Here is a 27917-nt window from a genome sequence, read left to right as displayed (position 1 = left end):
ATAGCAATTGAGGGATAAACTGAACATCAGTTACGCCTGAACACGTACCCATGGGGTACATGGTGCCAAGCTTCAGTCTCACATCTGTTTACCCCAAAACCACATGCCCTGCATGTCAGATGGGCAGTATTACCAAAGCATTATGGCAAAGGACAAAACAAAAAACATAATTGCTGCCTGTCTGAGAGAAACTTATTGCTGTTGTAAAACATATAACAGCACCAAATCTGGATTGATTTTGATCCAAGTCCAAGTAACAAGACTCCAGCTCTTGTAGGGATTGTGGGAGATGTAGTTTATCAGCAGGGAAAGGACAGCAGGTTGGCTAACCCCCAATGTATATACTAAAAACATTAGAAACGTGTCTCTGCCCTAGTAAATGTACTCAATATGTAAAACTGACCAACTGCATGGAAGTAATTCAACTATCTTATGGCCAGAAAGGAGTTCTTACTGTCTGCTTTCAGCTGGTGACCTATAGCTAACAAAATAAAGGGGTTGTTCACCTTTAAATTAACTTTTAGCATGATGTAGGGAGTGATATTCTGAGACAATTTGCAATTGGTTTTCATTTTTTTAAAATTTTTTTGTTGTTTTTGAGTTATTTAGGTTTTTATTCAGCTGCTCTCCAGTTTGCAATTCAGCCATCTGGTTGGTAGGGTCCCAATTAAAAGGGATGCACCGAATCCAGGATTCGGCTCGGGATTCGGGCAGGATTTCGATTCGGCCGAATCCATCTGCCCGGCCCGAACCGAGTTTGCATATGCAAATTAGGTAAATCACATGCCTTTTTGTCACAAAACAAGGAAGTAAAAAATGTTTTCCCCTTCCTACCCCTAATTTGCATATGCAAATTAGGATTCTGTTCGGTATTCGGCGAAATCAAAAATAGTGGATGCGGTGCATCCCTACAAATAGGGCTGCCAGCTTTTCTGGAAAAAAATACCGGCCTTCCTATATATTTAACTTTTTTCCCTATTAATAACATTGGGATCAGCCATCATTTTTACAGGCCAGGCGGCAACCCTACCTACTAGGGTTGCCACCTTTGCTGATGGCTAAACCCCAACACAGGGGGCGGGGCAGATAACATTGGGGGTGGGGCAGTGATGTAGGAACAGGCATGATGACATCAGAGGTGGGCTCAATGATGTTGGTGGAGTTATGACACCAGAGCAAGGTTATTGCATCACTTAGGGGGTTATTTACTAAACTCCGAATGCAAAAATCACAAAATATTTGTGATTTTTTTTTTCATATAATCGGTCTTTTAAAAAGTTTTCGGAATTAATTAAACTACGAGGATGGAAAAGTCTGAATCGGAAAATCTGGCATCTCAGACCTGTCGAGGTTGCATATAAGTCAATGGGAGACGTCCCAATGATTTTTTTATGTGCGCTGGGTTTGTGCAATACCTCGAAGTTTTCGGGCAAAAATCTAAGTTTTTGTGTGAAAAATCTGAAAAAATCTTGAAAATCAGATGAAAAATCCCCCCCAAAAAATTGTGAAAATCAGATTTTTTCCCGCGAAGCAAATTTTCAGGAAATTGTAATAATAAAAAAGCGTAAAAAACTCGAGCAGATTTGATCGGAGTTTGTAGCAGAAAATATTGAGATAAATTGTGGACTTTGATAACCTATTAAGATGCAACTGGCTGTATTTCTATCTTGTGTTCTCAATGTTTTACTGTAAAGTGTTGATGCCTAGTTGAAAACCACATAGCAACCCTATCTCTAATTATATTCTGCTTGATGATTAAGCCCAATCCTTTAATTACAGGGATGAGATCTATTATACAGAAATCAGTTATCCAGAAAGTTTTGAAATACAGCAATGCTAATTTAGAAAAAAAACATTCTTGTTTTTGATTGATTTGGTTTTTTTTGTATCTGTAATAATAAGAAATGACCTGTATTTGACAGTAAGTAAGCCATGTTGAGGTGAGTATCTTTCATGTATTGGCCAGATTATTGTTTAGGTTTCACAAGTCTGAAAACGGAACAAAAAGTTCAGACCCGAACAGGCCTTACAAAAAGCGAACTGCTCGGGTCAAAACTGAACAGGTGGCATCCCTACTGCCTACAAATGACCCTAGCAACCCTGCATTGATTTGAATAAGAGACAGAGCATTTGTTTTTAAGATGGGGTCAGTGACCCCCATTTGAAAGCTGGAAAGAGTCAGAAGGGGTCCAATTATTCAAAACCCTATAAAAAAAAACTGAAGGCCGGTTAAGAAGATGGTTAGATTCTATAACATACTAAGCGGAACCACCACTCCTTTACAACACAACTGCCAGGATATCAATCTAATGTAAAGAAACCACGTGAAAAGACAAGTCCTTTGTGACCCACAGCAACTGCCAGTAGCACCTCAGCACATGTATGTAATACCCCGTGTACATTGTAAATGTGCTCCTATACACTATACACGAGACAATGAGTCTGGCATAGAATAAATAGATATGTTGGTTCTGAGCCAATCACATCTTCCCGATACTGATATCACGTGACACATCATGTGCGCCCCCTTCAAGGTGCATTTGTCCAGACAGAGAGCGCGTCAATGGTCTGGCCCCTCCTCCTTCTCCCTCTCACACCTTTGTCCTAGTCACCGCGCGCGCACACCATGTCCCCTCCCATCCAGGGCGCGGGCACGCCGAGCGTATTAACACGCGAGGGAGGTTGTGAGGGAGATTATAGTATGAGAGAGTTCGGTGGCGGTCTTGCCGTATCATAACCCCACTCTCCTCCTTCTCTAGCCATGGCCATAGCTCATATCGCTACCGAGTACGTCTTCTCCGACTTCCTGCTCAAAGATCCCCCGGAGTCCAAGTACAAGGGGCTGCGGCTGGAGCTGGCGGTGGATAAGCTCGTGTCCTGCATTGCCGTGGGGCTGCCCTTGCTGCTCATATCTCTGGCCTTCGCTCAGGAGATCACTCTGGGTGAGTGGCACCTCGTGCTGGGGACTCTGGCTCCGCCCATGGGGGGGCGAGGTTGGGGCTTTGCAGAGGATGTTGGGAGTTGTTGTCAAACATAAAACTGCTTGTTGGTTATAAATATAGTGTGTTCAGGGCATTGTGCCAGTCTGGAAATAAATGTACTTTGTACCTGTTATGTTTTGCCTGGTAAACTGGTAAGAGTGTCAGTTCTGCAGCTTTTATACTGGGCACATGTCATGTTCTGGCTGGTGATTGTGCCAGGCCATTTGTTCTGCCCAGTAAGTGTGCCAGGCTCAGAGTCCTTATATTGGTAATACATATACATTACAATAACATGAATTCAGCACTGGGCACATATGTTCTGGCTAGTTATTGTGCCAGGTTTAGAGTCCATACACTGGGTATATATGTTCTGGCTAGTAAGTGTGCCAGGCTCAGAGTCCATACACTGGGCACATGTTCTGGCTAGCAAGTGTGCCAGTATCAGAGTCCATACACTGGGTATATATGTTCTGGCTAGTAAGTGTGCCAGGCTCAGAGTCCATACACTGGGCACATATGTTCTGGCTAGCAAGTGTGCCAGGCTCAGAGTCCATACACTGAGTACATATGTTCTGGCTAGTAATTGTGCCAGGCTCAAAGTCCATACACTGGGCACATGTTCTGGCTAGCAAGTGTGCTAGTATCAGAGTCCATACACTGGGTATATATGTTCTGGCTAGTGATTGTGCCAGGCTCAGAGTCCATACACTGGGCACATATGTTCTGGCTAGCAAGTGTGCCAGGCTCAGAGTCCATACACTGAGTACATATGTTCTGGCTAGTGATTGTGCCAGGCTCAGAGTCCATACACTGGGTATATATGTTCTGGCTAGTAAGTGTGCCAGGCTCAGAGTCCATACACTGGGTATATATGTTCTGGCTAGTAAGTGTGCCAGGCTCAGAGTCCATACACTGGACACATGTTCTGGCTAGCAAGTGTGCCAGGCTCAGAGTCCATACACTGGGTATATATGTTCTGGCTAGTGATTGTGCCAGGCTCAGAGTCCATACACTGGGCACATATGTTCTGGCTAGCAAGTGTGCCAGGCTCAGAGTCCATACACTGGGCACATATGTTCTGGCTAGTGATTGTGCCAGGCTCAGAGTCCATACACTGGGTATATATGTTCTGGCTATTAATTGTGCCAGGCTCAGAGTCCATACACTGGGCACATGCTATATTCTGGCTGGTGATTGTGCCAGGCTGAGAGCCTTTATAGTATCAATAAAGATAAATTACAATAACTTGAATTCAGCACTGGGCACATATTATGTTTTGGCTGGTAAGTGTCCCAGGCCATGCCCAGCAAAAAAAGAAAAGCTTTGGGGACCCCCACAAACAAGAGCCTAGTACTAGAATCCTTTGCCATGCTTGTATGGGTTACACCAATAATCAGTTAACGGGTAGGTTTCAGTAAGACAAAGCTTCTACTTGATCTATGTAGATGTGCTACTCTGGGATGCAAACTCACCAATCATTTTGGGTGTAACTACAGAGGAAACAGTTTATACAACTTCTTGGGGTCCAGAAACTATACGGGGGGGGGGCCCAGTGGGACTTTATATGGAAAATGTTTTGTTCTCAAAGTTTAGGGGCCGAATGATTTTGCTGTGACCCCAATAACTAGTTATTCAACTGCTGTTCATGTAGGAGACCCTCCTTCAATTCAGTGAATAGATCCCAAATTCAACAGCTAACGTTACTCTATAATGAGCAGTTCATAGTTCCATTAATTAATGTACTAATCAGTCAGGCAGTTTATTGGGGTTCAGTGGAGTTAAAAGGGATTCTGTCATGGTTTTTATGGTGCAGTTTTTATTTCTAAATTACATAATTTGCACTGTAAACAATTCACACTCCAGTCAATACATAATGCAGTTATTGGTCAGTTTGGTTAAACATGGGCAGATTGGCCAACCATATCCTTTATAGTGTAAGCACCTTTATGTCACATGTGATTTTTGTTAGAATTTTTCTTAATGTCTAATTCAGAATTTGCCATCCAATAAAAACCAACCCTAAAATCACTTCCCTTATGACTGCAGGGAAATTCCTATACGCAGTGCAGAGAAATCTTGGTGCATCTAGTGGAAAAGGCAATTTCATTATGGGAAAATGGAAAAACTGGCCCCTGTCCAATCAGATGTCTGCAATATTGGTCTTTGTATGTTTCACTTTTTTAAATGCGGTTTGATTCAATGTGAGCTCTTGCTTAAAGGGGTAGTTCACCTTTAATTGAACTTTTAGTATGTTGTGGATTGTGATATTCTGAGACAATATGTAATTGGTCTTTATTTTTTATGGTTTTTGAATTATTTAGTCTTTTTTTTCACAGCAGCTCTCCAGTTTGGGATTTCAGCAGCTACCTAGTTGTTAGGGTCCAATTAACCTTGGCAACCAGGTAGTGGTTTGAAAGACTTGAAGATTAATTGGAGAGGGCCTGAATAGAAAGTAATAAAAAGTAACAATAATATTGTAGCCTAACATGGCAATAGTTTTTTGGCTGCTGGTGTCTGTGACCCCCCCCCCCCATGAAAAATGGAAAGAGAGAAAAAGAATAATTAAAAAAAAAAAAAATGAAGACCAATTGAAAAGTTGCTAACAGGCCTTTCTCTAACATTTTAAAAGTTCTAGAAGAAAAAATTTTTTTAGGGTGATCATGCACGGAGCTGAAGTAGGGAGAGGGACAGCATTTTGATGCTTCTGATCACTCAAGGAATGCATACTTTGCTGCTTTCAACTTTTTTTGCTTCAAGTTAGAGAAACAGATATATTTAATATTCTGGATTTCTGAAAAAATGTAACAGAGACAATTCATTTATGCTACAATGTTTCAGGAGTCAGAACCAGGAGTGAACACAGAGAACAAAAAGGCACGTACAAATGCTGCTTTGTATTGCAAATACAACTAAAATAATGTTAAAACCTCTGGATATATGTAATTCATGTGTGTAGGAAAGCTGCATATTTTATTTTTTCTTTAGCGATGCAAAATGTTTTGTGTGAATATCGACATCACCTTTCTTTGTTTTTATGGGAGTCAAGTAAAACGTCAGCTGTAGCCTATATTCACTCATTTTCTTGTCCATTATAAGACAAGAGTAGGAAAAGTGTCCGATTCTACCCCAATTTAGCTGGATAAATACAGATTGCACTTTTATGCTTTATCTTTACTTTTTAGTTGGGGGTATGGTGAGCCTTATATTATATCATTAGTGACCTCATTAGTGGCATGATATCACTCTGACATCATTCAGTGATTATAATAGTACAGGTATGGGACCTGGATCCAGAATACTCTGGACCTGAGGTTTTGTGGATAACAGATCTTTCTGTAATTTGGATCTTCATACTGTAGAGCTACTAAGGCGCAGATTTATTAAGGGTCGAATAGTAAATTTTCTTTGGTGTCAAAATTCACACATTTGAATTATAATCCCTCAATTCAAATGTAAATTCGAATGTGAGATCTATCACACTTCGACCATGGGAACCGTTTTAATTCTAATAGTCGCCACCTAAAACCCGCCGAGTTCATTTACAAGTCAATGGCAAAGGTATGTTGAACCATTTGAATATTTTAATTGCCTTCCTGACATTCGAGTTTTTTTCCGAGGGTAAAGCTCTAATCGAATTTGATTCAAATTTTCGGGTTGATATTATTCAAATATAAGACATTCAAATTTTTTTCTTAAATAACCTCCCATTCGAGTTGAGTATAAAAATGTTTTAGAGTAAAAAAATAAATTTGAATAAATACATTCGAATAAATAAATATGAAATTCGACCTTTGATAGATCTACACATTAACCAAATAGGCTGGTTTTGCTTCCAATAAGGATTAATTATATCTTAGTTGGGATCAAGTACAAGCTACTGTTTTATTATTACACAGAAAAAGGAAATAATTTTTTTAAAAAAATTGGAAAAAATTGAGTCTTTGGGAGACGGCCTTTCCGTAATTCGGAACTTCTGGATAACGTATCCCATACTTGTATTGATGCACAGGCGATTTAGTAAAAGAACATAGAATGATCAAGTACAACAATATTAGTCTATGTGTTGTTAATATATAGTTATAAGCAGTAAATAAGCCAAATATTTACCCCGTGACTCACTTTTAATGACTGCTGACACAGAGAAAATGCTGTTTCGACAGGTATGTGCCTATCCCTCTTCCAAAATTAGAAGTAGGAAGGGTTAACAAAGTCATGGTGCAGTTGGGCTTGGGGGAATGTTTTCATAAGCTGGAAAAGGATGAACCTTGAAGTTTTGATGTATTTGCTGAATAGTACTTATAGGGGAGCTGCCATAGTTATAAACGTGCACCCAAACTGAAATTTAAAAGTAATGTGTTTCACGGATTGGTGCATTAAATCCGATATTGAGGCCATGTTAACTTTCCATTCTCTTGTCCAATTTACTGGTTCTGCCGAGTCATGGTTTGAGGGTGGGGGGCAATAAGTAAAATAAGTTAGCAATCTGCACATTGCTCTCTGTTAAAAGGGGTTGTTCACCCTTAAGTTAACTGTTAGTATGATGTAGAGAGTAATATTCGGAGACAATTTGTGGTTTTTGAGTTATTTAGCTTTTTATTCAGCAGTTCTCCAGTTTGCATTTTTTAGCAGTCAGGTTGCTGGGGTCCAAATTGCCTTAGCAACCAAACATACATTGATTTGAATAAGACACTGGAATATGAATAGGAGAGGGGTGTAAGAAAAAAGAAGAGTAATACAAATTGGCAAAAAAAAATTTTAAGATGGGGTCAGTGACCCACATTTGAAAACTGGAAAAAGTCAGAAGGAGAAGGCAATTCATTTAAAATTAATTTAGAGAGTTAACTTAAAGGTGAACCATCCCTTTAATGAGCTGCTCCTTATCTCCAAACCTTACAAAGGCTGCAGCCTAGGGAAAAGGGTATTTATACAGCGCTTGATATCATTTTCCCTTTAGGGTCAGGGCACACAGGCAGATTCAGGGAGATTAGTCGCCCAGTAGAGTTAAACAAGTTTGTGTATATAGTTGTATACTTCCCCTTTTAAATGACTTTTTACACCATGACTGGTCCTTTTCCATCAGCTTTGCTTTTCTTGTAAACTGGAGGGAAAGGTGAAAGTGAAAGCTGCCTCTGTGTTGCCATTTGGTTCCTATTACTCCGATTTGTTTCCAGGTTTTACAGTAAGACTAATCTCACAAGATAGCGATAGTGAGGCTCATTTATCAACACTGGGAAGTTACCCATATCAACCAATCAGTGATTAGGTTTTTAAAATCAGCTGCAAGTAGAACAATGAATGCAGCAATTTGATTGGTTGCCAGGGGTTACTGGCTATGGGCAAATTTGCCCAGTGTTGATAAATGACCCCCAGTTAACGAGACAAGGTGATGATGGAGCGAACGCCATATATATATATATATATATATATATATATATATATATATATATATATATATAGTGAATAAAGTACCCCCTCTTGTAAAATATAAGGATATTATAAGTTAGTGAGGAGTTTCATGACCATATAAAAACACGAAATTGGAGTGCTCACCTCAGATACTTTTCCTTTCGGATCAGGTGCTTCTAGCAGTATTCGATCACGCCTGCCACGGATCCAAACTGATTATAGAAATCCAATATACTGCAGCACACTGTAATTTGTGTAAATATAAAGATGTGCTTTATTGGCTCAAATACAAGCAGACATGTGGCAACGTTTCGGGCCTCGCAGGACCCTTTCTCAAGGCTTGAGAAAGGGTCCTGCGAGGCCCGAAACGTTGCCACATGTCTGCTTGTATTTGAGCCAATAAAGCACATCTTTATATTTACACAAATTACAGTGTGCTGCAGTATATTGGATTTCTAGATTCATATAAAAACACGAGGCCGAAGGCCGTGTTTTTATACAGGTCATGGAACTCCGAGGTAACTTCTAATATCCTCATATTTTGCAACTGGCGGTACTTTATTTATTTTAATACACACGTTTCAGTGAGTCATGTGACAGAAATGACATCAGAACTCACCGTTTATAAGGATATAATTTACAAGATATTCATGGCTTTTGTGTATTATATATATATATATATATATATATATATATATATATATATATATATATATATATATATATATATATATATATATATATATATATATATATATATATATATATATATATATATATATATATATAATATATTATATTTACATTTATAAGGGTACATATTGGTATAAATATTATTATTATTATTAACATGTATTTATATAGCGCCAACATATTGCGTAGCACTGTGTGTGTGTGTGTGTGTGTGTATATATATATATATGTATGTATGTATATATATATATATATATATATATATATATATATATATATATATATATAAGACCAGAGAGTAGCACGCACACCGTATCTTCTTTACTCCAAAGGATTTATTTAGAATACAAAGAGCATTTACATTGGTTATACATCGACGTTTCGGTTGTGTTCTGCAACCTTTATCAAGATGTGTTACTTAATCCATCCATCTATATATAATACACAAAAGCCATGAATATCCTGTAAATTATATCCTTATAAACGGTGAGTAGTGATGTCATCAGTTATAAACGGTGAGTAGTGATGTCATTTCTGTCACATGACTCACTAAAATTTGTGTATTATAATAAATAAAGTACCCCCAGTTGTAAAATATGAGGATATTAGAAGTTACCTCGGAGTTTCATGACCTGTATAAAAACACTCGGCCTTCGTCCTCGTGTTTTTATATGGTCATGAAACTCCTCGGTAACTAATAATATCCTTATATTTTACAAGAGGGGGTACTTTATTCACTATATATACGCTAGATGCTGTCAAGAAATTTTCACAAAAGGTCTTATGCATTTGTTTTTTTACTTGTATTTTCAAAATTATTTTATTATAAGAATTTATTCATGTGGATCCTTAACCAAGCCATACTGTGTGTCAGTAGTGCATTGCAAAGTAGTGATGAAATTAGCCAATCAGAACAGGGCAAGTCTGCCAGTGACTCACAGCATCAGTGTGTTGGTTTCAGAAGGAAAAAAAGCTGTTGGGTTGAGGTTAGACAAAATAATAAAATCTGTTCCATTGTTATTGGCCATTCATTGGAGTTTAGTAGATGTTTATTATATAGTGAATAAAGTACACCCTCTTGTAAAATATAAGGATATTTTAAGTTACCGAGGAGTTTCATGACCATATAAAAACACGAGGCCGAAGGCCGAGTGTTTTTATACAGGTCATGGAACTCCGAGGTAACTTCTAATATCCTCATATTTTGCAACTGGGGGTACTTTATTTATTATAATACACACATTTCAGCAAGTCATGTGACAGAAATGACATCAGAACTCACCGTTTATAACTGATGACATCAGAACTCACCGTTTATAAGGATATAATTTACAAGATATTCATGGCTTTTGTGTATTATAATGAAATATTGCTCTTCCTGACTCTGCCTTATTTCCTGCATATTCTTTTTGTGCACAGACAGGCTGAACTAGGATGGCTACGACTGAAATAAAGCAAACGTGCAATTAGAAGATCATTTTTCATTTCCAAGCAGCTTGTATGTTAATCCTGTCAGTCATAGTTGTAGAACAAAGTGCGGTATAATAGTAGTTGTGAGCCAAATGCCCTATACGTTGCATAGTTGTTAGGGGTGTAGCACCTTTTGTATGTAGTAATTACTGCACAGTGGATAGGAGCCAGATTCCTAGAACGGTAGCCCATTACTGTTGGTTATGCCTTGAGGGTGATCTCCTGCATGTATTAGACAGACTATATAACTAACTAATATTATTCATTATCAGATGTAGCCAGTATAGTTCCAAAAAGAGTTCTAAATGCAGCCCCTGAATGGAATGGCAACAATTATTGTATACAGGTATGGGATCAATTATCCGTTAACCCATTATCCAGAAAGTTCCGAATTACGGAAAGCCTGTCTCCCATAGACTCCATTATAATCAAATAATCCAAATTTTTAAAAAGGGATTTCCTTTTTCTCTATAATAATAAAACAATACCTTGTACTTGATCCCAACTAAGATACAATGAATCAAAACCAGCCTATTGGGTTTATTTAATGTTTGCATGATTTTCTAGTATTCTTAAGGTGCGAAGATCCAAATTGCGGAAAGCCCCGTTATCTGGAAAGCCCCAGGTCCTGAGCAATCTGGATAATAGGTCCCATACCTGTATTCCCTTTACAAGGTAACGATCACCTTCCAATAAACACATGTATACGTTCCTTTTTGGTGATCAAGTGAAAATGGATACGATATTTAAAAAAAAAAAAGTGAAAAACCATTTAAGTGCCATTGCCAATGTTTTGGGCTTTACCCCAGCCCTTTGTCAAGCCTTGATGGCACTTAATTAAATGTTTTTTTTCTCTTTTTTCTAAATGTTACCAGAGTGCTGCTGTTTTTATTGATTTGCTCTATCCTACCCTGGCAGAGGGTACAGCTTGTACCTGGGGCTGCAAATATCTTCTACTGTGCAGCACACTTACACTGATATCAAGTGAAACTGGATGACCCCCGCTTAAATTATGACTCTCTGTGGTCACAATGCAGTAAAGGGAGATAGTAGTTTGGCGATTTCAACAAACAAACGTATCTCTCCACGATATGCCCACATTGAGGTGGGTGATATCGGGCGGATCTGATGGTGGGCCCTAGGGCCCAACGATCGGATCATAATTTAGCTAACACGGGCGGTCGGATTGCATCAATGAATAGATGTGGCCGCAATCCTACGGGATTATAAATCCTGCACGATCGACATCTGCCCGACTTTCAGACAGATATTGATCGGGAAAGCCCATTGGAGGGCCCCATACACAGGCCGATAAGCTGTTGGCAGCTTTTATCGGCCCTTGTATGGCCAGCTTTAGACTGGCTTAAAATATGCTGTACAATCCACTAGTTGGCAAGTATCATATCTGGACCGGATTTGTCTAGCCATACACTGGGCCAAATTAAAACTGATTGCCAATGATCAGATCATGTGGAGGTGCCTACAGACCTGTCAAGCATGCTGATGTCTCATCGGACAAGAAAAACAAGCCTGTTCAGCTTTCAGCCAAATATCGGTCAGGCATGACTGTCAGTGGGCTCCATACATGGGCTAATAAGATGCTGACTCGGCCTGGATGGATTTAAGGTGGCCATACATGGGCCATAAAAGCTGCCGGCAAATTATTGGCCTGTGTATGGGGCCATCCGACGGGCTTCCACAATCGATATCTGGCCGAAAGTTGGCCAGATGTCAATCGGACAGGGCTTAAAATCCTGTCGGATCACGGACCGTATCTGTTCGTTTCATTATGATCCGATTGTTGGGCCCTATCAGCATATCTGGGAGCGATCAGCTCGTTTGGCAAAATCTCCAAATCTTTGTGTATGGCCAACAATTCCCTTTTTCTCTGTAAAAATAAACCAGTACCTTGTACTCAATCCCAACGAAGATATAATTAATCCTTATTGGAAGCAAAACCAGCCTATTGGGTTTATTTAATGTTTACAGGATTTTTTTAAATGTGCACCTATGGAAAGGTGTCCACTTAAAGGGGTAGTTCACCTTTAATTTAACTTTTAGTATTGTATAGAATGGCTAATTCTAAGCAAATTTTCAGTCAGTTTTTTTTCTTTTTTATAGTTTTTTTTTTTTTTTTACTTTGTTTCAAATGGGGGGTGGGCACTGACCCCATCTAAAAAACAAATGCTCTGTAAGGCTAGAAATTTATAGTTAATGCTATTTTTTATTACTCATCTTTCTATTCAAATCATCTCCTATTCATATTCCAGTCTCTTATTCAAATCAATGCATGGTTGCTAGGGTAATTTGAACCCTATCAACCATACTGCTGAAATTGTAAACTGGAGAGCTGCTGAATAAAAAGCTAAATAACTCAAAAACCACAAATAATAAAAACTGTAAACCAATTGTAAATTGTCTCAGAATATCACTGTCTACGACGTCTACGTCATACTAAAAGATACATTAAAGGTGAACGACCCCCTTATATTATTGCTATTTACTTCCGTCTGCATGCACCATCCAACCCCTAATATTAGGGATGCACCGAATCCATGAATCGGTTCAGCATTCGGTCTTTTTCAGCAGGATTCGGCCGAATCCTTCTGCCCGGGCCGAACCGAATCCGAATCCTAATTGTACATATTAAAGGGATTTCTTTATCATTTGCGGTTTTTTAAATTGTTTAGCTTTTTTTATCTAGCATCTGCCGTGCATTGATTTGAATAAGAGACTGGAATATGAATAGGAGAGGTCTGAATACAAAGATGAGTCATAAAAAGTAGCAATCGGAATAGATAGGTAGAATCAGAATAAGGCAAAGAACTCAAAAACTATAAGTAATAAATAATGAAGACAAATTGAAATGTTGCTTAGTGGCCATTCTGTAGCATACTAAAAGTAAATTTAAAGGTGAACCACCACGTTAAAGGGGCAATACTACACTTTGGGGCCGATTCACTAACTTCGAGTGAAGGATTCGAAGGTAAAAAAACTTAGAATTTCGAAGTTTTTTGGGGCTACTTCGACCTACGACTACAACTTCGAATCGAACGTTTCGAACTAAAAATCGTTCGACTATTCGACCATTCGATAGTCGAAGTACTGTCTCTTTAAAAAAAAACTTCGACCCCCTAGTTCGGCATCTAAAAGCTACCGAAGTCAATGTTAGCCTATGGGGAAGGTCCCCATAGGCTTGGCTATCTTTTTTTGGTTGAAGGATATTCCTTTGATCGTTGGATTTAAATCCTTAGAATAGTTCGATTCGAAGGATTTAATCGTTCGATCGAAGGAATAATCCTTCGATCGTTCGATTGTACTATCTGCGCTAAATCCTTCGACTTCGATATTCGAAGTCGAAGGATTTTAGTTCCTAGTCGAATATCGAGGGTTAATTAACCCTCGATATTCGACCCTTAGTGAATCAGCCCCTTTATCTGTATAGCCTCATGTTTAAATTCTGATGGTCCCGGTGTCTACTTCTTGCAAATATGGATGACAAGCTTAACTGAAACACTGGTACACCCATTTCTGAGAAATATTTACCTTTATATTATCTAGTACAGGTATGGGACCTGTTAACTAGAATGTTCGGGACCTGGGGTTTTCCAGATAACGGACCTTTCTGTAATTTGGATCTTCATACTTTAAATCTACCAGAAAATCATGTAAACATTAAATAAACCCAATAGGCTGGTTTTGTCTCCAATATGGATTAATTATATCTTAGTTGGGATCAAGTACAAGCTACTGTTTTATTATTACAAAGATCATTTATAAAAATCTTAATTATTTGAATAAAATGGAGTCTATGGGAAACGGCGTTTCTGTAATTCGGAGCTTTCTGGATAACTGGTCCCATACCTGTATTATGTTGTAGTTGGACCTGTATAGTAACTTTTCAACTGATGTATTCTAAACAAATCATTTTGTATTATTCAAGTCAAATCCCCCAAGGCTGACACACACCTTCTCTTGTGGTCTTTGCTGAGATGTGAGCAGTGATTGTGATGAATAAATAAAATAAATGAGATGAGCCAAGCAACTGCTCGGAGTCTGCATTATGCAGCCTTATGTCATATTTTCTGGTTAGAGAAGTGAGGCCTGAACCTGGGTTGGGAGCAATGTACCCACCTCCCCATTAGTAACATGTTTCCTTGTTGTTTTTTGACTAATTACCACTCATGTGTAAATAAAGATAATTGGGTTTCATAAAGGCAGTTCTTAGATCTATAAATATCAGTTTCCCTATGAACAGGAACAATAGCATTTGGCTGTAATGTTAAACACCCTGTGATATTTATGCTTTGTGTTTAATCTGAATTACCACAATAATACAAGAAGGGTTCCACCTATGTTTTGCATACTCATTAGGTAAGTACAGGATGGTACTCAGTGGTGAGTAATGATGTGACATAACTGCTGTAATTCTGGGCATACGAGGTAGGACACGTTCATTGGATAAGATTTATTGCCTACGGGCCAACCAGTACATCTTTAGGGCAGTGACACACGCTCAGACTTAGGGAGATTATTCGCCCATTGACAAATCTCCTCTTCTTTGGTGGCGACTAATCTCCCCGAACTGCCTCCCGCCGGCTAGAATGTAAATCTCTGGCGGGATGGCAATCGATGTGCTTCGGTTTCCGAAGTTGCCTCAGGAAAAATCTTCGGGCGACTTCCGAAAACAAAGCACTCAGAGTGCCATCCCACCGGCGATTTCGATTCTAGCCAGCAGGAGGCAGTTCGGGGTGATTAGTCGCCCCTGAAGAAGAGGCAATTTATCACCGGATGACTAAATCTCCCCAAATCTTCGCGTGTGCCCTTACCCTTATGGGGATCTATGGAGACCCACTGAGAAATGTGCCTATTTTCCTTGCCCAACACAGTTTTCAGTCCTGATTTTGGTCCAGCTATCTCTTGGGCAGTAGCTCCTGAGGGCCCATACAAGGCCTATAATTTGCCTGAAGGGGCCAAGTCTTTTATTGCCCCATGTATGGCCAGCTTAACTGATCCTATGGCATGATTTTAATATTGTGCTTTAGCCTGTATACTGAGTACTGCTGAGTATTACCCAATATTCTAGTCAGACCCAAAAGCTTCTTGATGTTTTTTTCTATGCCTTTAGTTAAAGGCGTGGTTCACCTTTAAGTTAACTCTTGTTCTAGAATGGCCGATTCTAATCAATTTATTTTTTAATTGTTTCCCTTTTCTTCTGCCTCTTTCCAGCTGTCAAATTGGGGTCCCTGACCCCATCTAAAAAACACATTTATTTTTAGTAGGGATGCACCGAATACGCTATTTCGGATTCAGCCAAACCCCCAAATCCTTCACGAAAGATTCGGCCCTATGCAAATTAGGGGTAAGTAGGGGAAAACCTTTTTTACTTCCTTGTTTTGTGACAAAAAGTTGCGCAATTTCCCTCCCCACCCCTATTTTGCATATGCAAATTTGCCGGGCAGAAGGATTCGGCCAAATCCGAATACTGCTGAAAAAGGCAGAATCCTGGATTCGGTGCATCCCTAATTTTTAGTGCTACTTTTTATTACTAATCTTTCTGTTCACGCCTCTCCTATTCATATACTGGTCTCTTATTCAAATTGATACATGGTTGCTAGGGTAATTTGTATCCTAGCAACCAGATTACTGAAATTGCAAACTGGAGAGCTGCTGAGTAAAAAGCTAAATAAGTCAAAAACCCCAAATAATAAAAAATGAAAACCAATTGCAAATTGTCTCAGAATATCCCTCTCTATATCATAGTAAAAGTGAACTCAAAGGTGAACAACCCCTTTTAAGTTCTTGCTAATCCACCCATAGTCATAAGACGACATGTCTACAGTCCTGATCCGCCATCTGGAAGCCCTTAACTAATTCCCAGTCTCCAAGCTGGCACGCAAAGGGAACATTGTGTATTTATGATTGTCAAGCCTTGAACACTAGACACACGCATGTGATATTACATATGCTTTCTTTAATATGAACTGATAAGCGCAACTAATGAACTGTATCTTCATAGGGTTTGAATCAGATTCACATGCTTCTGTTTTATTCCCCCTGATATAAAATAGGAACGGCCTGACCCGATTATTTGCTCGAATCTTACAAAGAAGCCTTTGTGCAGCGTGTGGCATTGGGTCGTACCCTGAGCTGTGGTCATAACAAGCCCAGCATTGAATGACAGTGAGCAAAGAAACTAAACTGTCACCTGGTTAACTTAGACTGGGAACAAAGTCTAGTGATTCTCCCCCCTCCGTCAGTGAGAGGATGCTCAGGTCCTCAAAGGGCAAGTCAACCCCAAAATAAAAATGTGCCTGCTACAAGAAATCATAATTCTAAGCAAGTTTCCAATATTCATTTAAAAAATAATTTGTGCTTTTTAAGTCACAATTCCTGATATAAGCAGCATTTGCTTATCTCCTGGTTGTTGTTTTTTTTAAACAAAGTCTTCGTTCCCCAGCAAAGTCAGGTCTGTTAATCAGTTGCCTCACCTTACATTGTAGCAACAGAGAATAGAAAGGACAGACTCTGCAATACATATAGAAATAATGTATAGTGAATGTATAATGCAAAGTTGCTTGGAAAGATCTTTCCTTTTATTAGGCCAAACATCATGTTTTGGGTTGATATTCCCTTTAAAGGGGTTGTTCACCTTTGAGTTCACTTTTAGTATGATATTCTGAGACAATTTGCAATTGGTTTTAATTTTGCAATTGGTCTTCATTATTTATTTTCATCGTTTTTGAATTATTTGACTTATTCTTCTGACTCCTTCCAGTTTTCAAATGGAGGTCTCTGACCCCATCTAAGAAAACAAATGCTCTGTAAGGCTACAAATATAATTATTGCTACTTTTTATTACTCATCTTTCTATTCAGGCCTCTACTATTCATATTCCAGTCTCATTCAAATCAGTGCATGGTTGCTAGGGGAATTGGGACCCTAGTGACCAGATGGCTGAAATTACAAACTGGAGAGCTGCTGAATAAAAAGCTAAATAACTCAAAAACCACAAATAATAAAAAAAAGAAAACCAATAGCAAATTGTTTTAGAAAATCCCTCTCTGCATCATACTAACCATTAACTCAAAGGTGAACAACCCCTTTAATTTTAAATGTACATTTCTTGTTCTGAACCTCATAATATGTCATATTTGAAGCTGGATAAAACCCCATCTAGCAGGATATCAGAGTATTCATATGAGTATTCACATAAAGTGCCCATTGTACTTTTCCCCAGAATAGACCAATCAGTTTTCTGCATAAATTAAGGTTCTCTATCATGGATGGGTTAAAGGGATTCAGTATCACATGTTTTGCTAATCTGATTGTGAGCTGAAAGCCTGGTACTGTCCGTGTCATGAGTTCTGCCCCCTAATGTCCTGCATATTAATATGGAGTATTGTTCATTCTCCTTCTCTGTTTCTGTCTCTTCACACTCTGCAAACAGAGAAAATACTTATATATTTTTTAACTTTCTCATGTTATCCTTTTCTCTGATTTATATGTTTTCCCAATGCTATACGGCTGTCATATTTTATAGGGTGGAGTATCTAATAGCCCTGATGTGTGTGCTCCATCTGTATTCTACCCATGTATATGGAGTGGGTCTGGAATCGTAAGAACAAATGTTCTGTAACTTAGTGGGGACAGAGGTTTTTATTTTATAAGTTATGATTAGGTAAAACTTCTACCTCGTTGGACTGGGTGTGGATATGAGGTGCCATAGTAACTCTGCTGTTTATTTCCCCCGTGGGGCATAGGTGGAGGGATGGAAGGAAGGTCGGTTTGTTGAAGTGAGTAAAAAATAGTATAAAGGAGCAGTCTAAAGGAAAAAGGATGGGGGCGAGTTTATATAACTATAGTAGTACTTATCTGTTATCTACTGTGTATCCTGTGCTTGAATGGCTGCCCCCATGGCTACACAGCAGCTTGTTTATATAAACTATAGTAGTACTTATCTGTTATCTACTGTGTATCCTGTGCTTGATTGGCTGCCCCCATGGCTACACAGCCGCTTCTTTATATAAACTATAGTAGAGTTTCTGAAACAAACACTCCAGTTATAACAGTGCAGGGCAACAGTACATTATATTTTTATTACACTTTCATTTTTTTGTGTTACTGTGCCTTTAATCCTTTGCCAATCCAAGTCAAATGCAGTCTTTGTAGCAACCTATAAAGGATGTATCCAGTATATGTGCAATGACTGAACCTGTGGGTTCTCATCTTCTTTATATAATTTCTTGCTTCAATTTATCCTTATTTTCAGGTTCCCAAATTAGCTGCTTTGCTCCCACTTCATTCTCATGGCGCCAGGCTGCTTATGTCGACTCTTTCTGCTGGGCAGCAGTTCAGCAAAAGCACCTGTCTCAGAGCGACTCTGGTAACGTCCCCCTGTGGCTTCATAAGGTACGTCCCACATAGTAACTGATACTGGAACACGGCACATCCATGATATTGTGGGTATGCACTTGTCCTGTGTACTATTATGGGTATATACTAAGTGCTGTTGTGGCTTCCTTCCAGTTGTCCCCCTGCACAACTAGTAGGGTGCATGGACAATACAGAAATTCTGCTACTCTGCATACACTCACTTAAATGAATTGTTCAGTGTAAAAATAAAACTGGGTAAATAGGCTGTGCAAAATAAAAAATGTTTCTAATATAGTTAGGCAAAAATGTAATGAATAAAGGTTGGAGTGACTGGATGTGTAACATAATAGCCAGAACACTACTTCCTGGTTTCCACTAATTGGTTACCAGGCAGTAACCAATCAGACTTGGGGGGGGCACATGGGTCATAACTGTTGCTTTTGAATCTGAGCTAAATGCTGAGGATCAATTGCAAACTCACTGAACAGTTATGTCCCATGTGTCCCCCCTTAGGGCAGAGACACACGCTGCTATTTCGGGAGATTAGTCGCCCAGCGTCAAATCGCTTCTTCAGACTTATCTCCCTGAACTGCCCCACAAGGAAACTTCGGGCGATTTTGGAAAGCCGATATGATCCCAATGCCATCCCGCTGGCGATTTACATTCTAGCCAGCGCGAAGGCGGTTCAGGGACATTAGTCGCCCGAAGAAGAAGTGATTTGTTGCTGGGCGACTAATCTCCCGAAATAGCAGCCTGTGTCTCTGCCCTTATTATCACTGACTAACTCAATAGTTAGAGAGCTGAAAAGCAGGAAGTAGTGTTCTGGCTATTATGTTACACATACAGTCACTCCAGCCTTTATACATTACATTTTTGGATAACTAACTATATTAGAAACATTTTTTATTTAGCACAGCCTTTTACCTATCTATTGTAAAAATAATCTACAAATGGAGCACATTTAGATCCTGCCCAGTATTGCCAAATGTCTTCATACAAAATAATATTCACCCATATTGCCACTTCACACTCAGAGGCACTAGAGTATCTCATGCCTTGTCCAGCTTGGTGTAAGAGTTTTGGCTTTTCCACCCAAAAAGGTATTTTTTCCCCCTTTTCTAGGTGATCCATGAGTGCTAGCTAGCCTAGAACATTCACTGCTATCTCTCACAGTCTATAACAGGTCTTAAAGGAATAGTTCAGCGTGAAAATAAAAACTGTGTAAATAGACAGGCTGTGCAAAATAAAAAATGTTTCTAATATACCGTATATACTCGTGTATAAGCCGACCCGCGTATAAGCCGAGGTACCTAATTTTACCTATGAAACCCAGAAAAACGTATTGACTCGCGTATAAGCCTAGACACAACTCAGAAAAGTCTCAGAAATATCAAACAGTCGGTTTAATGTTAAAAATCAAGCCATGATGCTTAAAACATTAATTCATAAAAACAAGCACAAGTTTAAAAAAAAATGTAATTGATTGGCCAGGCAGCAGCTAGTCGTACCCACCTCATAACAAAGGGAACAAACATCCCAACAGATCCACTCAATAGCTGAGCCACATATATAAATAAAATACAGGTGCTAATAGCAGCAGTGATGTTACCAGTACAAAGAGGCTCTGCCCTGAGCTCTGTTAACCACTCGAAGCCTCTAACTGCAACCCCCAGCGTTCTACTGACAGCAGAGGATTGTGGGAATTGTAGTTAACTGAGTCACCTTACTCGCCTTACTCGAAACTCAAATCTCTACGCCCGCAGTGTCCGGTCCCAAACCGATCGATTTACTCACCGCAGCTCCCGGTCGTTCTCTCCCCCAGACCTCGAACCTCAGCACAGCTGACTTCCGCCTCCAATCTGCGTCATCGTTACGTACCGGTAACATCTCCCGTATGCCAGAGAAAGACATGCCGGGAGGAGTAGTTTTAGCTCTGCCGGAAGGGAATTGCGGCTTGTGCGCAGGCGCGGCTGAGAGAAACAGGAAGTACGGTAGTTGAGAGTAAGGGGAGACTGAAGGCAAAGAGTAGCAGGTACTGGGGTGGGTTTGTTGGTGGGACGGAGGAGGGTTTAAAGGACCAGATGAAGAGCGGGGACACTAGTACTTCTATACATATACCGTATGTCACTCATAAATAAGTCATTGGGTTTAGCGCTGTCCATGAACCACGTGATGTCCGTGGGTAGAACATAGGCAGGACGCAGGACGCGTTGCCATGGAACCTCTCTCTCTCTTACTGCCTCTCACCGCGCTGACCCGCGTATATGCCGAGGTATATGCTGAGGTAGGATTTTCAAGCACATTTTGGGTGCTGAAAATCTCGGCTTATACGCGAGTATATACGGTAGTTAGTTAGCCACAAATGTAATGTATAAAGGCTGGAGTGAACAGATGTCTAATAAAACAGCCAGAATCCAACTTCCTGCTTTTCAGCTCTAGAACTCTGAGCTAGTCAGCGACTTGAAGGGGGGCCACATGGTACATTTGGGGGGGGGCCTATGGGACATAACTGTTCAGTGAGTTTGCAATTGATCATCAGCATTCAGATCAGATTCAAAAGCAACAGATATGACCCATGTGGCCCGCCATCAAGTCTCTGATTGGTTACTGCCTGGTAACCAGGGTAACCAGTCAGTGTTTAAACCAAGAGAGCTGAAAAGCAGGAAGTAGTGTCTGACTGACATTTTATGCATCAAATCACTCCAGCTTTTATACATTACATTTTTGGCTAACTAACTATATTAGAAACATTTTTTATTTTGCACAACCTTTAAAATAAGTGAATGTAAAATTGATGAGAGTGCTATTCTAAGAAGGGTTGCAAAGTACATTCATTATTTATTTATTTATTTTTAATTCCAAGATATTAAAGGATACTTGTACTGTTAATATGAATGAATTTTGTTACAACAGCGCCACCTGCTGGTCATTACATAGACATGCCCCATGTCACCATTCTGACCACCAAGTAGTCAAGGAAGTTGTCAGTAGAAAGAAAGAGGCTGGAAGATCACTTGTTTTTCATGTATTGTTATGCTCAGTAGCCCATTACACCCTATTTAAAGGCAAAATAATCAAATTAAAGTATTTTCCTTGCTCTCATTCACACACAAACAAAGCAAATGCTGAATTTTGGTGCCTGCTTATTTCCTTCCAGTTTTTCCCATATATCCTGCTCCTTGTGGCCGTTCTTCTCTACCTTCCAAATTTATTCTGGCGTTTCACAGCCTCCCCCCACCTCAGCTCAGACCTCAAGTTTATCATGGAGGAGCTTGACAAATGTTACAACCGGGATATTAAAGACCTCAAGGCTGCCAATAACCTGAACAGTTCTGACAAGAGAGATGGAGCCAACTCCCCCATTGTGAGCGAGAACCTTCAACAGAGGTAAGAAGTTATGTATAGGGACATGACTATGTTCAACCCGCATTAGAGGTGACATGGGACGTGTCTATGTATAGAATGCGGAATAGGGGCATGTCTGTGTATAATCTTCTGAACGGGTGAGTAGGGGCGTGTCTATAATCTGCTGAATAGGTAAATAGGGGCGTGTCTGTGTATAATCTGCTGCAGAGGTGACATGGGGTGTGTCTATGTATAATATGCTGAATGGCTGAGTAGGGGCATGTCTATGTATAATCTGATGAACGGGTGAGTAGGGGCATGTCTATAATCTGCTGAATAGGTGAGTAGGGGCGTGTCTATGTATAATCTGCTGCAGAGGTGAGTAGGGTTTTGTCTGTGTATAATCTGCTGCAGAGGTGATTAGGGGTGTGTCTATATATAATCTTCTACAATGGTGAGTAAGTGTGTGGCTATATATAATCTGATGCAGAGGGGAGATGGGGTGTGTATGTATAATCTGCTGCAGAGTATAAATAGGGGCGTGTCTATGTATAATCTGCTGCAGAGGATAAATAGGGGCGTGTCTATGTATAATCTGCTGCAGGGGTGAGTAGGGGCGTGTCTATTTATAATCTGCTGCAGGGGTGAGTAGGGGCGTGTCTATTTATAATCTGCTGCAGGGGTGAGTAGGGGCGTGTCTATGTAAAATCTGATGCAATGGTGAGTAAGGGAGTGGCTATGTATAATCTGCTGCAGTTGATGAGTAGGGGCATGTCTGTGTATAATCTGCTGCAGAGGATGAGTCGGGGGCGTGTCTATGTATAATCTGCCGTAGAGGTGAGTAGGGTGTGTCTATGTATAATCTGCTGTAGAGGTGAGTAGGGTGTGTCTATGTATAATCTGCTGCAGAGGTGAGTAGGGGTGTGACTATTTTGAATCTGCTGCAGAGGGGAGAAGGATTCTTTGGAAACTATAGATGTTTTATTTATTCATTTGTTTGGTTCTTTGAGGAGCAAGTAGTTTGCAGCTCCAGTATTTAGGATTATGGGACCCCATCCCAAATAATCATAATATTATATATGGGATGGAGTCAGTACCATTTTAATTCATTTTCTCTATTCCATTCTTCTCAGTGAAGCAGTTCTTTTGTTTGTGCCTTTATAACTTCTGCAACCATCTATGCGTTTCCATTGCAGCCTGTGGGAAATCCCTCTAAGCCACTACAAGTACCCAATCGTGGAGCAGTATCTGAAGACGAAAAAAAAATCCTTCGGCCTCATCATCAAATATCTAATTTGCCGGACGCTGACGCTCGTCATTGTGTTCACGGCCTGTATCTATCTGGGCTATTATATCAGCCTGTTCTCTCTGACGGACGAGTTCACCTGTAACATCCGCACCGGGATATTGAAGAACGACACCACGTTACCTTCTTTAGTGCAGTGCAAGCTTATAGCCGTGGGAGTCTTCCAGCTTCTCAGTTACATCAATCTCATTGTCTACGTCCTGACGATGCCGTTTATTATTTACGCCATGCTGGTTCCCTTTAGGAAAACCACCAATGTCCTGAAAGTTTATGAGGTGCTTCCTACATTCAGTGTTCAGCAAGCTCCAGCCAAAGCCTACGATGACCACAGCCTGTTCCTTCTGTTCCTGGAAGAGAACGTTAGTGAGCTGAAATCATACAAGTTCCTCAAGGTGTTGGAGAATATTAAGGATAACGGAGAGAGTTTTGACACCATGCAGTACTTAACTTCTTTAGGAACTGTGAAGACAGACACCGTGGATGGAAAACTGGCATTTAAATGTGCATCCGCCGTCCCAAATAATACAGAAAAGGATGACGTTGAACTTGCAGGTAAATTCAAAAATGTTCAGTTTTACAAACCCTGTACCCATTCGGAACAACAAAGATACCATAGGGCACAGTTACAAGCCTAGTGCACTAAATGGATACAAAATTGCCACTTTTTTTAAAGCCACATTGCAGGGTTTTTATAATTCCAATGTGATAGTTGACCCTTGCTAAGAAGGATTCACTACAACTTGCACGAAATGCACTGAATTTCGCTTCGTGAATTGCACACAAGTTGAGGGGCATGTTGTCTAAGTGTGGAAGGCATCATTTGAGTCTATGGATGCAAGCTGCTATGGGTACCCAGGAATTACCCCCAAATCCAGGCTGCTGTAATTCCAGGGTTTACTGAGCTCAGTTCATCAGTGCAGGCTTAATGTGGGTGCATTGGTGCTTACTGCAAATTGTTACGGGCATGTATGGAAGAAAGTATCTGCAATTGCATTTGGAAATAAGGCATAGCTTGTAGAAGTTTGCAAGAAACATGCGTTTTTACAATTATACTATACAGGTGTACTAGAACGGCACTTAAAGGGCCCCAGTTGGGCAGAAATATTGTACATAACCAAAAGTGTGGGGCTAATAGAGCTCACACTCTAGTTGGGTGGGTAAAGTAGTTTTTGTTGAAAAATTGTCCCCTGCCAGCGCTAGGACAGGAGGGAGCAGATAGAGCGGCCATGTTTAGTCACACACACACGAATGCCACAATTTGCTCATCATACACATGCGTGTGATGTCAGTAGAACTAACCATTCAGACTAAATAAGTAGGCAAAAGAACAAATCAGATGATGTTCTGGCCATTAATGTACAGACAACAATCATACAAAAGTTTTGTCTGAGAAATAGTAGTGACAGTCCCCCATGGATATCGGGCAATAGATGCAGAGATTTTATCATTATCCGACAGAAATCTTCTGACCTGTCTAAATGACCAATCGCCATGGTATGAAAAATGTCCTGACGATTATTCTGAGTCCACAGATGGGCCAAAAATCATATGTCTATGGGCAGCTTCAGTTGAGGGCGCAATGCTGAAAGTTTGCTTATTCCATTTTTAAAGCCATAAATGTTATCTTTTAAATGGATAGTAAATCCTGTTAATCTAAAGGTATATGAACAGCGCTCATCCCTTACCTAACCTTATTTTTTTTTATTTTAAATAATGGATGAACTGTTACAGTCTATAAATCTCCCATAGGCCAGCCTACTTTTTGGGCACTGCTTATCTATAATCTGTAATCTACAGGTATAATACAATCTATACAATAATCTATCTGTAATCTATAATATATATATATATATATATATATATATATCTCTATCTATCTATCTCTGTAGTAGAAAAGTATCATCTATTCATGGCCACTAGATGGTGATGTTTATTTGCTTTGAGACCATTACTAAAATCCTGGTGTGTTTAATGTAGCCTAATAGCATTGTGCATACTGATGGAGCCTTTTCATTTCAAGTTAATTGCCACATATTCAGAGCCTTCAGCATGAAAGTCTCATTTTGTAAACTGTTGATTTTTTAAAAAATTTTTTTTTTTTACAGTTCAGCCCTCAAGTGACAATGCAAAAACAGAGGACAAGAAAGTTCGTCAGCGGCTGCTGGATTCATCCTGCTGAGTGTTAGACGTGGATAATTGCCAAAACCATGTTCAGTGGGCAATTTTCAGTGGAATCGACGCCATCCATAAGGCCACGATCTGAAAGTGTCTGTAGAAATCCTCACTCAGGTGTAATGGTTTTATAGGAAATCTAGAAGACTGGAATTGCCATTCTGTGCAGTTTGACCTATCTTTCCCAATACACTCGCTGCTGCACAGCTGTGAAAAGTGTTACCACTATAGGGAACCTGTTCTTTAAAAGTGGGACAATGGCCCAGACAGGTTTTTGCAACGGTCGCTTGAAAAGCTGTGTCTGCTATTTACGGATACTGCACCTTAGCATCAGGGAGGTCCTGTCTGCAGAATCCAAATCCCATTATTCTGGGAGGTTTTGGGAGTTGTGCTACAGAATACAAATCCCATTATTCTGGGAGGTTCTGGGAGTTATGCTACAGAACAACTGCACAGAAGCCATCCGGATCTCCCTAGCGGAAAGTAATATTGTATTACATTTTTTTTAGGGTTTACTTTTACATTTTGTTGTTCGCAGAGGCTGTACAATTTCTTATTTATGTGTAAAATGTTATTTAAGTGCTCAGCCACCACCATATTGAATGTCATTTTTATTTTAAACTGTTTACAATTCATGCTAAGCATTACGTAACTCTCTGGTTTTATGCTGGTTTAGCTTTGTTTTACACCAGTGTTATAATGGTATAAATGTACTGATCCAGCAGACCCATGGACGGGGGCAATGACCACATAGTTGACCATATCAGCACATCCCTGACTGTGTGAATGAAGATCATGTCACTGTTTAAACTATTTGTGATGGAACATTTAGGTGCACAACCTACAGGCCCGCAAGTCTGGGGTGATTTCTCCGACTGCTGAAAGACCAGATCAGTTCTTGGCCATGACCCATGCTGGATTTATGAACATAGTTTCCTACGGATGAATCTTCATAGCTTTGATACTGACCCATCTGCCTGGATTTCATACGTGTTTTCTATACACAGACACAATTGTTACCAAAGCCACTAACCCAGCCATCCGTGTGCCTAAAGCTCTGGTTTATCATAAGCTCGGCCAGGGTATTGGACTGCTTCATTGGGTAGTGGACTCCTAAAGGAATGATTTATACATGATAAAATGGCGATGTGTCTAAGGTTCTGCTCATTGGTCAGGTCTCTTGTCTTCTAGATCTTTGCCCAAACTCACTGACCTAGTAGTGGCCAACATTACTATGATCCAAATGATTCCTCTGGAACTGGTCCTGATGAGGCTGGATTTCCTGGATGGCCCAGTCATTGGCTGACAGGACGCCCCCTGATTGGCTGACAGGATGACGCTCAGTCAAGAAATGCCAAGTTGATATTTGACCATCTATAGACTCCTTTAGTCTCTGCAGCCCCTTTCCTCAATAGTCCCTTGCGTGACTGTAAAATCTTAAAGGAATTGTTCAGGGTAAAAATAAAAACTGGTTAAATAGATAGCCTGTGGAAAATAAAAAATGTTTCTAATATAGTTATAGCCAGAAATGTAAAGGCTGGAGTGCCTGTATGTGTAACATAATAGCCAGAACACTACTTCCTGCTTTGCCGCTCTCTTGGTTTCCACTGATTGGTTACCAGTTACCAGGCAGTAACCAATCAGTGACTTGAGGGGGGCCATATGGGTCATAACTGTTGCTTTTGAATCTGAGCTGAATGCTGAGGATCAATTGCAAACTCACTGAACAGTTATGTCCCATGTGCCCCCCCCCCTTATAGTCACTGACTAACTCAGTTAGAGAGCTGAAAAGCAGGAAGTAGTGTTCTGGCTATTATGTTAGACATCCAGTCACTCCAGCCTTTATACATTACATTTTTGGCTAACTAACTATATTAGAAACTTTTTTCTATTAACCCAGTTTTTATTATAACTTATATATAACTGTTCCTTTAAGGATGGAGTCCAGGAGGCTTTTGCAGACAAGTCATCGCAACCAGTTTTGCTTCCCAAAATCTGCGCCCAACCCCTACTATTGAATAGATACACTTGTGAATAATTTAGGAGGCACCCCAGTGTTTTAATAACCAAACTAATGAGAATAATGGCTGACACCATATGCCTTATTATAAAGGGGAGAAAAAGTATGTTTTAGTGGGAGCACTTACCGGACACTGAATTCAGACGTG

The 27917-nt window shown here is 39.9% G+C and overlaps 1 protein-coding gene across 2 annotated transcripts; it reads left to right on the top strand.

The window, feature by feature from the left end:
- Positions 1 to 2618: 2618 nt before the first annotated feature.
- Positions 2619 to 26909, top strand: panx1.L (pannexin 1 L homeolog). Of its 2 annotated transcripts, XR_005965525.1 has the most exons (6): positions 2619 to 2942; positions 18823 to 18962; positions 22084 to 22313; positions 23468 to 24129; positions 25683 to 26125; positions 26172 to 26909. XR_005965525.1 is itself a non-coding variant. In XM_018247777.2 (5 exons), the coding sequence occupies exons 1-5, from the start codon at positions 2762 to 2764 to the stop codon at positions 25754 to 25756; spliced, it is 1287 nt and encodes a 428-aa protein (XP_018103266.1). In that variant the 5' UTR covers positions 2619 to 2761; the 3' UTR covers positions 25757 to 26909. The 2 variants fall into 2 exon arrangements, 1 of the variants encoding a protein (XP_018103266.1); XM_018247777.2 differs by having other exon boundaries at positions 25683 to 26909.
- Positions 26910 to 27917: the final 1008 nt, after the last annotated feature.

The sequence above is a fragment of the Xenopus laevis genome, chromosome 2L (genome assembly GCF_017654675.1).
Source record: "Xenopus laevis strain J_2021 chromosome 2L, Xenopus_laevis_v10.1, whole genome shotgun sequence".
Taxonomy (NCBI): Eukaryota; Metazoa; Chordata; class Amphibia; order Anura; family Pipidae; genus Xenopus; species Xenopus laevis.
The sequence above is the reverse complement of the archived record's forward strand: the minus strand, read 5'-3'. Positions and strand labels throughout refer to the sequence as shown.